Genomic DNA, 14,277 nt, shown 5'->3' with positions numbered 1-14,277 from the left:
ATAGGTTAGTGAGACAGAGTCATGTCATTTTGTGTCACTAGCATCCTTACATACAGATGAGGAAGGACACCACTTCGACAGGGACAACACATCCATTCTAGGACAAGCCAAATAGAGACACGCATGAGAATTCCTAGAAGCATGGCATTCCAACCAGAACTCTATCAACAAACACATTGATTTGGACTCAATTATGCTCCTATTATGTAAACAGCATTTCTCAGTGTGATATGCAATAGGAGCAAATTAATCTGGTTGGGGACTTTTATTTTGACATTTTTGCTGTCATTGCATAAGCTTCTGACTCTGGTCACAGTCTTACAGCAAGCAGCCTAAAACCCTATTTGCATCAAAATCTGACAGAAATAAATTATTGAGAACATTGACTTGGTTGTCGGGAAAAGAAGGAATTGACGGATGGATATTCTACTTGGCATGGGGAAAATATTCCTACAGTTTTTCTGGATTATAATGGAGGACTTTATGAATGTTATTTCCACGGCATGGAGGGATTTGCCAGGTAAACAAGGCATGGTTTAATTTTAAAGTGGAAGTTGATTTTATAAAAGTACAAAAATAACTTGGGAGTTTTGCATGTGTTGTTTCTGTTTCTGTGTTTATACAGCTAATCTTTACAATGCAGCACAGTAAATTCTGGTGCACTGAAATATGATACAAGTGCAACTCGCGAACAACAGAATCTTTTGTGCTTTGGATTATTTATTTAAATGAAGGATAAAATGAAACGAAAGCTTGATGATATGATTTTAAATAAATCCCTTCCACGTTTGTTAGATTTAATGTATTATCAACAACTTGCATTCATATGGCACTTTTATGGAAATGAAATATTTTAAGGCATTTTTAAAATTCACTCACAGGATATGGCCGTCTCTGGCTACGCCAACATTCTTTGCCCATCCCTATTTGTCCGCCTGGTTAAGGATGGCAGTTTTATCACTTTAAAGGCATGATGGGGTTTTCCTGACAATTAGCAATAACTTCGCAGTAATTTTAGACGCTTAATTCCAGATTCTTTACTGATTTCAGATTCCACCAAATCAGGAATTGAACCCAGGTCCCCAGAACATTTAGCTAAAGCTTGCAGATTAATCCTTTGGTGACAATACTGCCTAGCCATCACCTCCCAGTAGTTAGAAGTTATCAAACTGCATCACATGAAATGAGGCCAGATCAAGAAATTTTTGATCAGAGCACTAGTTTTAAGAAACATGTTAAATGAGGAAATCGAGGTTGGAAGGTAGAGAGATGTTGGAAGGTAATTCCAGCGCTTTGGGTCTTGGCAGATGAAGATCGACATCAACACTGGAGCAATTAAAATTTGAGAATTCTCAGGAATCCAGAGTTTGGGGAACACAGAGATCTCAGAGAATTGTGTGACTAGAGGAGATTATGGAAATAGAGGGGCACGGCCTCAGGTGGATTTGTAAACAAGTGAGACAACTTTGAAGTCAGAGTTCAGCTTATCCAGGAACTAATTTTAATTGGCAAGGGAGACAGGAAGTGCGATTTGCTATGAGCTAAAGCATAGAATCCCTACTGTGCAGATAAAGGCCATTTGCCCCATTGGTACTGCACCAACCCTCGGAAGAGCATCCGGCCAGACCTAACCTCCACAACCCCGCATTTGTCATGGACAATCACCTAACCTGCACATTTTTGGATTGTGGGAGGAAACTCACGCAGACACAGAGAGAACATGCAAACTCCACACAGACAGTTAGATTAGATTAGATTTCCTGCAGTGTGGAAACAGGTCCTTTGGCCCAACCAGTCCACACTGACCCTCCTAAGAGTAACTCATCCAGACCCATTTCCCACTGACTAATACACCTAACACTATGGGCAATTTAACATGGCCAATTCACCTGACCTGCACATCTTTGGACTGTGGGAGGAAACCCACACAGACACGGGGAGAATGTGAAACTCCACACAGACAGTGGCCTGAGGCTGGAATCGAACCTGGGACCCTGCTACTGTGAGGTAGCTGTGCTAACCACTGTGCTACCCATATAGAAAAGTTTCAAATAATCTTAAATTTTCAGTCGATAAAATTGATTCATATTATTGCTGCTGAAAACCTTATCCATGACTGTCATATCGAGTCTCAACTATTGAAATGGTATCCTATTCAGATTTCTATCTTTTATTTTCCATACATTTTGATTAATCAAAAATTGTTTATCTTTCATCAAGTCTAACTCAATTCACTAATTCTACCCTTAATAATCTATAATGGCTGCCATCTTCCCCCAATATTTGACCTTTATGTTTAAATCCTTACATTATGTTTCCATCCTCCATATAGAGGTGCATAAGAATAGCTAAACCCTGAGGTAACAAAGACATGGGTGATGGTTTCAGCAACATGTAAACTGAGGCAAGGGCTAAGTCAAGTGAATTATTGATGTTGGTTCTAGGAGATTCTAGTAGCAATATGCATGAAACCTTGCGCAGTTTATCAAACAGAATAGCCAGTCTGCAAAATGACTAGACTAGATCAGCTTCAGGCAGTTGCTAGTGAATGGGATGGACTCTAGCCAGAGAATAAAGTTTTTTGATAATTATAAAGCACAAAAGATAATTAAAATATTCGGTGAACTATGTAATTGCAGATAGCCACTAAAACTAGTTGCAAGTGTTGGTGATGACAAAGAACAATTTGATTCTTTTTTAATGGAGAAAGGTAACAGGGCCAAATTTAAATTATTTATACTGAGCTGAAGACGGAGATATTACATTGGAGGATCAGAAGTTTATTTAAAAAAGTGGATTTAAAGGAGAAGAGGAACATATAGAAACAGAAGAATTTATGAAGGGAATTACAGAGTACAGAGGTCACGTGGCTATTTACATATCTGCTAATGATAGGACAAAAATAAGACTTTTATGAAATCAAAGTAGGGAATAGAAAGTTGAGAGGGAGGGGGAGATTAATAGACTGAAGTAAATTAAAGATATGAATGGAGGATGGAAAGGCAATATTAGGATTTAAACACATGGGGGAAATGTTGGGGGAAGATGGAAGGTAATATAGATTATTAAGGGTGGAGTTTAGATTCCCTATGGTGTGGAAACAGGCCCTTCGGCCTAACAGGTCCACACTGACCTTCTGAAGAATAACCCACGCAGACCCATTTCCCTCTGACTAATGAACCTAACACAATGGGGAATTTAGCATGTCCAATTCACCTGACCTGCACATCTTTGGACTGTAGGAGGAAACACACACGGACATGGGGAGAACATGCAAGCTCCACACAGTCACCCAAGGCTAGAATTGAACCTGGGACCCTTATACTGTGAGGCAGCAGTGCTAACGACTGAGCCACTGTGCCACCCTTAATGAATTGAATTAGACTTGGTGAAAGGTAAACCACAATTTTTGATTAACCAAAATATATGCAAAATAAAAGGTAGGAATCTGATTAGGAGACATTGGATATGACAGACATGAATGAGGTTTTCAGCAGTAACAGTATGTGGTAGGAAATATTGCGGATGTGGAAATTGGTAATCGTCAGAGAGGAAGTGGAGTCAGATACTCAAGTTTGGGTCAGGTAAGAAGCCCATATTACAAAATTAATGTACAGCTCTGACTTAGAGATGAAAATGGCAGCAAGGATATGGTGGGTCTAACAAGGGATGAACGCATAATATTTTGCTGGAGGAAGTTGTAGTTCAAGAAAATGTTACTGTCTGACAGTCCTTTAACATTTTAAGTGTGTTGTGACAAATGCTGCGGAGAGGGAATTGAAAAAAAAACATGAGAAAGTCATCTGGTAATAACTCCTACCGATGACATGTTTTTCCTTTTTATGATTAGATTTAAAGTGATCTTATTCACAAGATGGTAAAGAGTTTCAGATCACAATGTGATTATACTCTCGCAATTTGTTCTGAAAACTTTCAGTTGAAATGTTACAGAGATCAATTCTCAGATGAGAAAGATGATTAAATAAGAGGGCCTAAAATAAATCCAAAAATGGTCTCAATATTGGACTACTGCATACACTCTACATTTTTGGAACATTTAAATACTTACAATTTAAATCAAATCTGCCAGAGAGTGGTGGGCCTGTGGAATTCATTGCCGCAGAGTGCAGTGGAGGCCGGGACGCGAAATGTCTTCAAGGCAGAGATTGATAAGTTCTTGATGTCACAGGAATTAAGGGCTACGGGGAGAATGCTGGTGTGGAGTTGAAATGCCCATCAGCCATGATTGAATGGCGGAGTGGACTCGATGGGCTGAATGGCCTTACTTCCACTCCTATGTCTTACGGTCTTATGGTCTTATTTTGAATTGCAACTTAAAACCAAAAGTTTGGATGGTTGCAAATTTTCTGCTTGTAACACCAATAGTTGTTTACTTAGAATGGGGGAATAGTACCTGTTGAATGGAAAATCAGCAACGTGATCCAACCCATAGACTCCTTAATCAACTTTTTTACCTCTGCAAAGAAATTATTTTATATTCACATTAAAATTAATGCAATAGAAATTCATAATTTGCGAAAATCACATTGTAGCTCTGACCAAATGGAAGACAAGTCTTACTGCTCTGTCAGTATAGTTTAAAATTTGCCAAATGCTGGGCATTTATCAGTCATTTAGCAAGGTGAGTGTCGATCAAAAATCGGATGATACCAACAGATTTGAAAGAGGGGGTACTGGAGGTGAGAAAACCATTGACAGCTAATGAAGAGCATTTGAGTGGCCCAGACCTTTTAAGGATGTGATAGGTAAACTCTTGATCAGCAAGGGAATCAAAAGCTGTGTGGAAAATGCCGGAAAGTGGATTTGAAGAACATTGGATCAGTTGTGATCCCAAAGGAGGCAAAACAAGCTAATGGGCTGAATGGTCTATGCCTGTTCCTATTTCTTATGATCTTATGCAAATTAATGGGAATATGGCCAAGGGAGCAGGAGGCAGATCTCATTAACAAGTTAAACATAGTGAGGCCTTAAGGGGAGACAGGGTAGATCGAGAGGGCTACGCGAGTTCGAGGCTTAGTAGGAAGAGACCTTCCAATAAGTTTGTCCCAGTGTTTTAGTGGAAAGAAGGGAAGTGGCAGTGGTGGCTGATTGGTAATTCTCAGTGTTCACTGAGATGAGAAGTTGTCTTATAAGGAAGTGCTCTGTAAATTGGTCTTGTACTCTCAAGGTTTTGGAAGGACATGAGGTGCTCTCATGAAACACAAAATTATGAAGGAATTTGGTAGATTAGATATTGAGAGAGGTTAGCTGCATTGGTTAGGGATTTGAGAATATGAGGACAGACCCTCAGAATAGGTGAAAGATTATTTTAGACTGAGATAAAGGGAAATTTCTTCATTTTAGAATTTCTTCTTTTGGGAATTCCCAACCCTAGAATATTGTAGGTGATCTGTCATTGAGTATATTCAAGTCTGGATGAGGTCGGGATCCCTCAGAGAATTTGGGGAACAATCCACAAAGTGAAGCTGTGGCCGAAGATCAATCATATTGAATGGAAATGTACACATGAGAACTTTAAATCTTAACAAAAAAGAAAGACCATGAGCTCTTCCAATTGTTGGAGGTGTGAGTGGTGAAGATAGGAGGGAGAGATTCAAGAAGATGATTTGCAGTCGAATAAGGAATCCAGGATTGTATTCCAGGATACTCCTGGAATAATGTACAGTCTTGTGGCCCTGACCTTTTAAGGATGTGATAACAGGAGAGCAGGAACTGATAGTGCAACTAGATTTGGCAGTAGATTATTGAGTTGGCTGTCCTCTGTGTCCCATCAACGCGGTGTCTCTTAGTTGTGGCTATAAGAATCCTCTTGCAGCACAAAGACCTAGACTCTCTGGAATTGAGAAGAAGGAGGAGAGATCAAATGGGGATATTCAAGATAATAAAAGGTGTGGCTAAAATAGACATGGAGCGGACGCTTCCTCTTGTGGGGTATTCTAGAACAAGAGGTCATAGTCTTTGGATAAGGGGTAGCAAATTTAAAACCAAGGAAAAACTACTTCTCCCAAAGGGTTGTGAATCTGTGGAATTCATTACCCCAGAGTGCAGTGGATTCTGAGATAGTGAGTAAATTGAGGGAGGAGTTAGACAGATTTTTAATTGGTGATGGGTTGAAGGGATATGGACAGAAGGCAGGAAAATGAGGGTGAGGAGCACATCAGCCATGAACGAATAGTGGAGCAGGGTCGATGGGCCGAATGGTCTAATTCTGCCCCATATCTTATGAATATAAGATTAAAATCAGGCATGAATATTTCTAGACCCCTAACAGCAGCAATCTGATATTCTACTATTTTAATTGTTGCAGAGAGATGGTACATGTTTGAATCTCCCATTTTAAGCGTATAAAGTACAGTCCTGACTGAAGACAATTTATTTTCTTTTTAATTGAACCATGCTGAGAAATTCAACTAAAAGATGAAGCAAATTTACAAAAACGTACTAGTAAACGTTTTATTTTGAAAGCATTCTGTGAGGAACAGGATATTTGTGTGCGTCAGAAGGTGAGCATTTCAGCAACACTGCCAGGGCTTTTATTTTGAAAAGTCCGTCACGACAGATTTAATTAAGATGTTGTGATGTCAGGTTTCGATAAAATTTGTTTTGCTTCAGGGAAAACGCACATACCTGCAATCTTAGCCTGAAGACAACCTCCGCGTAAGATGAGAGGCTGTATTGTGAAGTTAGAGAGAAAAAAATCGGTTCCTCCAATGTTCCGCTTTTCAGTTCAGCAGTCATTGTTTTTGTATAAACAAATTTTAACACGCCTCGTGAAACTGAGCGACTGGGAATAGGCTTCGTGAGATGATTGTTTTTAAAGTACTGGTCATGGACATGGAGGAATGCTTCCTGCAGACCTAAGCTGGTCCTCATACCTTGTAATGTTCCTTTTACCCGAACACTGTCTCCTCCAGACACCAGTTTACACTCAGCATCTCTGTCCCCTCTCTCTCTGCAACACGAACTCCTGCCCAATTTAGGCCTACAGCATTGACGCTGCAAATTTTGCTACAATTAAAAACGTTTTCTTTACGGTGCCAATGTATAAAAAGCAAACAAAGGCTGACAAAAAAGCACTGTTGGAAAAAAAGGTTATATCGAGGTTTCAGGTTCGAATATGAGGGTCACTGTGAACAGCAACAATTTCACTTTATCGATAGACTCTGGAGAGTGTGTGTGTTTGATCAACTGAGACTAACAAGTCGGCGAAGATGTGCAGTCATTTCCACAGTAGTTGTTTCTTGTTGGTTCATTGGCAGAGTTCCCAACATCAGTAATACAATCATCAGTCTGCTCAGCATTCTTTGAATTAGAATGAGCTTTATTGTTATATGTGTTCCCGTGTACAGTTTATGTCGCCACTTACATGGTGGCTTAGTGATTAGCCTCACAACACCAGGGTCCCAGGTTCGATTCCAGCCTTTGGTGACTGTCTGTGTGTGCTTCCTCCCACACTCTCAGTCCGGTGAAATTGGCCATGCTAAGTTAGTGTTAGGTGCATTAGTCAGAGGGGTCTGGGTGGGTTATTCTTCGGAGGGTTCATGTGGACTGATTGGGCCACACTGTAGGGAATCTAAGCTTACAAACATACCTAGGTATAGAATCTTAAGTACAAATTCTTGGGAAAGGATGAGGGGAGTAAAGAAATCAAACATCCAGCATTACAGACCTTTTTGCCATCTCAGGTATGAAGGTACAACATCATGGAAATAAATAAGAAAAACAAAGAAATATTAACATTAAGAATAACAGTTCCTTCCTGCTGGTACTTAGCCTCCAGGCTACAATTGGCCTCTTCACCTCAAGGCCGACAGTGAAGAAAAGGCCCTTTGGCCCAACAAGTCCACGACTTCCCTCCAAAGAGCAGACCACCCAGACCCATTCCCCTTTGACTAATGCGCCTAACACTACGAGCAATTTACTATAAACCGACTGACTCCCACAGCTACCTAGAATACACCTCCTCCCACCCTGCCCCCTGTAAAAATGCCATCCCATATTCCCAATTCCTTCATTTCCGCCGCATCTGCTCCCAGGAGGACCAGTTCCAATACTGTACAACCCAGATGGCTTTCTTCATCAAAGACTGCAACTTCCCCCCAGACGTGATCGACGATGCCCTCCACCGCATGTCCTCCACTTCCCGCTCCTCCGCCCTTGAGCCCCGCCCCTCCAACTGCCACCAGGACAGAACCCCACTGGTCCTCACCTACCATCCCACCAACCTCCATATACAGCGTATCATCCGCCGTCATTTCCGCCACCTCCAAACGGACCCCACCACCAGGGATATATTTCCCTCCCCTCCCCTATCAGCGTTCCGAAAAGACCACTCCCTCCGTGACTCCCTCGTCAGGTCCACACCCCCCACCAACCTCCACTCCCAGCACCTTCCCCTGCAACCGCAAGAAATGCAAAACTTGCGCCCACACCTCCTCCCTTACTTCTCTCCAAGGCCCCAAGGGATCCTTCCATATCCGCCACAAATTCACCTGCACCTTCACACACATCATTTATTGCATACGCTGCACCCGATATGGCCTCCTCTATATTGGGGAGACAGGCCGCCTACTTGCGGAACGTTTCAGAGAACACCTCTGGGACACTCAGACCAACCAACCCAACCACCCCGTGGCTCAACACTTCAACTCCCCCTCCCACTCCACCAAGGACATGCAGGTCCTTGGACTCCTCCATCGCTAGACCATAACAACACGACGGTTGGAGGAAGAGTGCCTCATCTTCCACCTAGGAACCCTCCAACCACAAGGGATGAACTCAGATTTCTCCAGTTTCCTCATCTCCCCTCCCCCCACCTTGTCTCAGTCAAATCCCTCGAACTCAGCACCGCCTTCCTAACCTGCAATCTTCTTCCTGACCTCTCCACCCCCACCCCCACTCCAGCCTATCACCCTCATCTTGACCTCCTTCCACCTATCACATCTCCAATGCCCCTCCCCCAAGTCCCTCCTCCCTACCTTTTATCTTAGCCTGCTGGACACACTTTCCTCATTCCTGAAGAAGGGCTTATGCCCGAAACATCGATTCTCCGGTTCCTTGGATGCTGCCTGACCTGCTGCGCTTTTCCAGCAACACATTTTCAACTACGAGCAATTTAGCATGGCCAATCCACCTTAACCTGCACATCTTTGGACAGTGGGAGAAACGCACACAGACACGGAGAGAATGTGCAAACTCCACACAGACTGCTGCCCAAGTCAGGAATTGAACTTAGCTCCCTGGTGCTGTGAGGTAGTAGCGCTAACCACTGAGCCATCGTGCCTCCAGCAATAATTTCATTCCAGCCTTAAGGATGGAAAGTAAGAAAGAAGGAAAATAACTGCAAAAAAATTTTAAAAAGGAAAAGAAATGGACACTGGATGAGCTCCAGCTGAGGAGTCATAGAGTCACAGAGTCATAGGGATGTACAGCACAGAAACAGACCCTTCGGTCCAACTCGCCCATGCCGATCAGATATACCAATAAAATCTAGTCCCAACTGCCAGCATCTGGCCCTTATCCCTCCGAATCATTCCTATTCATATACCCATCCAGATGCCTTTGAAATGTTGCAATTGTACTAGCCTCCCCCATTTCCTCTGGCAGATCATTCCATATACAAACTACCCTCTGCGTGAAAAAGTTGCCCCTTAGGTATCTTTTATATCTTTCCACTTTCACACTAAACCCAGGCCCTCTAATTCTGGACACCCCCACCCCCCACCCCAGAGAAAAGACTTTGTCTATTTATCCTATCCATGCCCCTCATGATTTTATAAACCTCTATAAGGTCACCCCTCAGCCTCCAATGCTCCAGGGAAAACAGCCCCAGCCTATTCAATCTCTCCTAGAGCAGTGGCCCTAATTTCGGTGGTCATGAAGGGCTTTGAAAGGCTGGTCATAGCAATAATCAACTCCAGCATCCCCACTACTCTTGACGCAATCCAGTTTGCATACCATCCAACAGATACATGTCAGATGCCATATAACTTGCCTTTCATTCCTCTCTAGAACGTCTTCTCACCAAGAACAGCTACATAAGAATCCTACTCATTGACTACAGTTCAGCCTTCAATACTATTATCCCTTCGAGATTGAGTACTAAACTTAGTGATCTCGGACTAAGCCCCACTCTCTGCAACTGGATCCTCAGTTTCCTGACCCACAGGTCACAATCAGGGAAGATTGGAGACAATGTTTCATCCTCATTAACACTCAACACTGGAACCCCCCAGGAGTGCATAGTCCGCCCCTCACTGAACTCACTGTATACCCATGACTGTGTCACCAAACACCAGACTAATGCCATTTACAAGTTCGCTGATGACACATAGTCAGTTGAATCTCAGATGGCGACGAAACAAGTAACAGACGGGAGATATGGTGCACTGAGAACAACCGAGCTCTCAATGCCAGCTAAACTAAGGAACTCATTATTGACTTTCGGCAGGCTGTTACTCATGGCCCCCCCTTCAATTAACAGCACAGAGTGGAATGAGTGAAGATTGTCAAGCTCCTGGGAGTGGTCATCCACAACAAGCTTTCTTGGACTCTTCATGTGAATGCACTGGTTACAAAGGCCCAACAACGTCTCTTCTGCCTCAGGCAGCTGAGGAAATTTGGCATGACGGTGAATACCCTTGCCGACTTTTACAGGTGCCATCGAGAGCGTTCTGTCTGGGTGTATCACTACCTGGTATGGTAACTGTACCATTCAAGAATGGAGACGGTTACTCAGAGTGGTGAACTCAGCCCGGACAATCACAAAGGCCAACCTCCCATCCATAGAATCCATCTACCAGGCCTGCTGTCAAGGAAAGGCTGCCAGCATTCTTAAAGATCTATCCCACCCTGGCAAAGCTTTTCCCACAACCTCTACCATCAGGGAGAAGGTACAGAAGCCTCCACACATGCACCTGTCGGTTTCACAACAGCTTCTACCCTACTGTTGTTAGAATACTGAATGGACTCACAAACTCTTAACATTCACCTGTATCTGATTTTATGCTTTTGCCGTTGTTTACCTATTATTTACTTATTTATACGACTTAACTCTGTGATCTGCCTGTTTTGGTCACAAGACAAAACTTTTCACTGTGCCTAGGTACACGTGACATTAAATTCAATTCAATTCAGCTCAAATCCTCCAACCCTGGAAACATCCTTGCAAATCTTTTCTGAACCTTTTCAAATTTCACAACATCTTTCCGATAGGAAGGAGACCAGAATTGCATGCAATATTCCAACAGTGGCCTAACAGCCGCAACATGACCTCCCAACTCCTGTATTCAATACTCTGACCAATAAAGGCAAGCATACCAAACGCCTTCTTCACTATCCTATCTACCTGCGACTCCACTTTCAAGGAGCTATGAACCTGTACTCCAAGGTCTCTTTGTTCAGCAACACTCCCAGGACCTTACCATTAAGTGTACAAGTCCTGCTAAGATTTGCTTTCCCAAAAGGCAGCACCTCACATTTATTTAACTAGGCTCCATCTTCCACTTCTCAGCCCCTTGGCCCATCTGATCAAGATCCAGTTGTAATCTGAGGTAACCTTCTTTGCTGTTCACTACACCTCCAATTTTGGTGTCATCTGCAAACTTACTAACTGTACCACTTATGCTCACACCCAAAACATAGTGGAACCAGCACTGATCCTTGTGGCACTCCACTGGTCACAGGCCTCCAAACTGAAAAACAACCCTCCATCACCACCCTCTGTCTTCTCCCTTTGAGACAGTTCTGTTTCCAAATGGCTAGTTCTCCCTGTATTCCATGAGATCTAGCCTTGTTAACCAGTCTCCCATGGGGAACCTTGTCAAACACCTTACTAAAGTCCATATAAATCATATCTACCACTCTGCCCTCATCAATTCTCTTTGTTACTTCTTCAAAAAAACTCAATCAAGTTTGTGAGACATGATTTCCCACACACAAAGCCATGTTGACTATCCCTAATCAGTCCTTGCCTTTCTAAATACATGTACATCCTGTCCCTCAGGATTCCCTCCCAACAACTTGCCCACCAAGATCAGACTCACTGCTCTACAGTTCCCTGGCTTGTCCTTACCACCCTTCTTAAACAGTGGCACCACTTTAGGCAATGTCCAGTCTTCTGGCACCTCACCTGTGGCTATAGATGATACAAATATCTTAGCAAGAGGCCCAGCAATCACTTCTCTAGCTTCCCACAGAGTTCACAGGTACACCTGATTAGGTCCTGGGGATTTATCCACCTTTTTGCGTTTCAAGACATCCAGCACTTACTCCTCTGTAATCTGGACATTTTGCAAGATGTCACCATCTATTCCCCAAGATTCTATATCTTCCACGTCCTTTTCCACAGTAAATACTGATGCAAAGTACTTGTTTACTATCTCGCCTATTTTCTGCGGCTCCACACTAAGGCCGCCTTGCTGATGTTTGAGGGATCCTATTCTCTCCCTAGTTACCCTTTTGTATTTAATGTCTTTGTAAAAACCCTTTGGATTCTCCTTAATTCTATTTGCCAAAGCTATCTCATGTCCCCTTTTTACCCTCCTGATTTCTCTCTTAAGTATACTCCTATTGCTTTTATACTCTTCTAAGATTCACTCGATCTATCCTGTCCATACCTGACGTATGCTTCCTTCTTTTTATTAACCAAACTCTCAATTTCTTTAGTCATCCAGCATTCCCTATACCTACCAGCCTTTCCTTTCACCCTAACAGGAATATACTTTCTCTGGACTCTCGTTATCTCATTTCTGAAGGATTCCCATTTTCCAACCGTCCCTTTACCTGCGAACATCTGCCTCCAGTCAGCTTTTGAAAGTTCTTGTCTAATACCTCAAAATTGGCCTTCCTCCAATTTAGAACTTCAACTTTTAGATCTGGTCTATCCTTTCCATCAATATTTTAAATCTAATAGAATTATGGTCGCTGGCCCCAAAGTGCTCCCCCACTGACACCTCAGTCACCTGCCCTGCCTTATTTCCCAACAGTAGGTCAAGTTTTACATCTTTTCTAGTAGATACATCCACATACTGAATCAGAAAATGTTCTTGCACACACTAAACAAATTCCTCTCCACCTAAACCCTTAACAGTACGGCAGTCCTAGTCTATGTTTGGAAAGTTAAAATCCCCTACCATAATCACCCTATTATTCTTACAGATAACTGAGATCTCCTTACAAATTTGTTTCTCAATTTCCCTCTGACTATGAGGAGATCTATAATATAATCCCAATAAGGTGATCATCCCTTTCTTATTTCACAGTTCCACCCAAATAACTTCCCTGGATGTATTTCTGGGAATATCAACCCTCAGTACAGCTGTAATCAAAAACGCCATTCCCCCACCTCTCTTGCTTCCCTTTCTGTCCTTCTTGTAGCATTTGTATCCTGGAACATTAAGCACCAATCCTGCCCATCCCTGAGCCATGTTTCTGTAATTGCTATGATATCCCAGTCCCATGTTCCTAACCATGCCCTGAGTTCATCTGCCTTCCCCGTTAGGCCCCTTGCATTGAAATAAATGCAGTTTAATTTATCAGTCCTACCTTGTTCTCTGCTTTGTTCCTTCCTGCTCTGACTGTTTGACTTGCCTTTGTTCTCAACTGTACCAGTCTCAGATTGATCTCTTTCCTCATAATCTCCCTGGGTCCCAGCCCCCCACCTTACTAGTTTAAATCCTCCCAAGCAGCTTTAGCAAATTTCCCTGCCAGTATATTGGTCCCCTTCCAATTTAGGTGCAATTTGTCCTTCTTGTGCAGGTTACTTCTACCCCAAAAGAGCTTCCAATGATCCAAAAATGTGAATCCTTCCCCCATATACCTGCTCTATCCCCCTATTCCTGCCCTCACTAACTCATATCACAGGGAGTACTCCAGATATTACTAATCTCGAGGACCTCCTTTTTAAATTCCTACCTATCTCACTCTAATCTTCCTTCAGAATCTCAACCTTTTCCCTTCCTATGTCATTGGTTCCAATGTGTACAATGACCTCCTGCTGGCCTCTCTCCCCCTTGAGAATATTCTGCACACTCTCTGAGGCATCCTTGTTCCTGGCACCAGGGAAGCAACACACCATTCTGGGAGTCCCCTGACACAATCGCTCTCTTGGAATCCAACCAACCTTTTATTGCATTAGAACCAGTCTCAATACCAGAAACTTGACTGTTCATGCTATGTTCCCCTGAGAATCCATTACCCCCATCATTTTCCAAAACAGCATACCTGTTTGAAATAGAGATAGTCAATGATGACTCC

General features: G+C 42.8%; 1 protein-coding gene across 1 annotated transcript in view; it reads left to right on the top strand.

The window, feature by feature from the left end:
• The first annotated feature begins 269 nt into the window (after positions 1 to 269).
• The window catches only part of LOC132829727 (carotenoid-cleaving dioxygenase, mitochondrial-like), a 47,916-nt gene continuing 33,908 nt past the window's right edge, over positions 270 to 14,277 (top strand). Inside the window, exon 1 of the mRNA XM_060847110.1 lies at positions 270 to 520. Coding sequence (XP_060703093.1) covers positions 418 to 520 — 103 coding nt within the window. The 5' untranslated portion in view covers positions 270 to 417. The remainder of the gene's footprint in view (positions 521 to 14,277) is intronic.

Source organism: Hemiscyllium ocellatum, chromosome 29, assembly GCF_020745735.1.
Source record: "Hemiscyllium ocellatum isolate sHemOce1 chromosome 29, sHemOce1.pat.X.cur, whole genome shotgun sequence".
Taxonomy (NCBI): domain Eukaryota; kingdom Metazoa; phylum Chordata; class Chondrichthyes; order Orectolobiformes; family Hemiscylliidae; genus Hemiscyllium; species Hemiscyllium ocellatum.
Note: the sequence above shows the minus strand (reverse complement) of the source record. Positions and strands in the feature narration are given on the sequence as shown.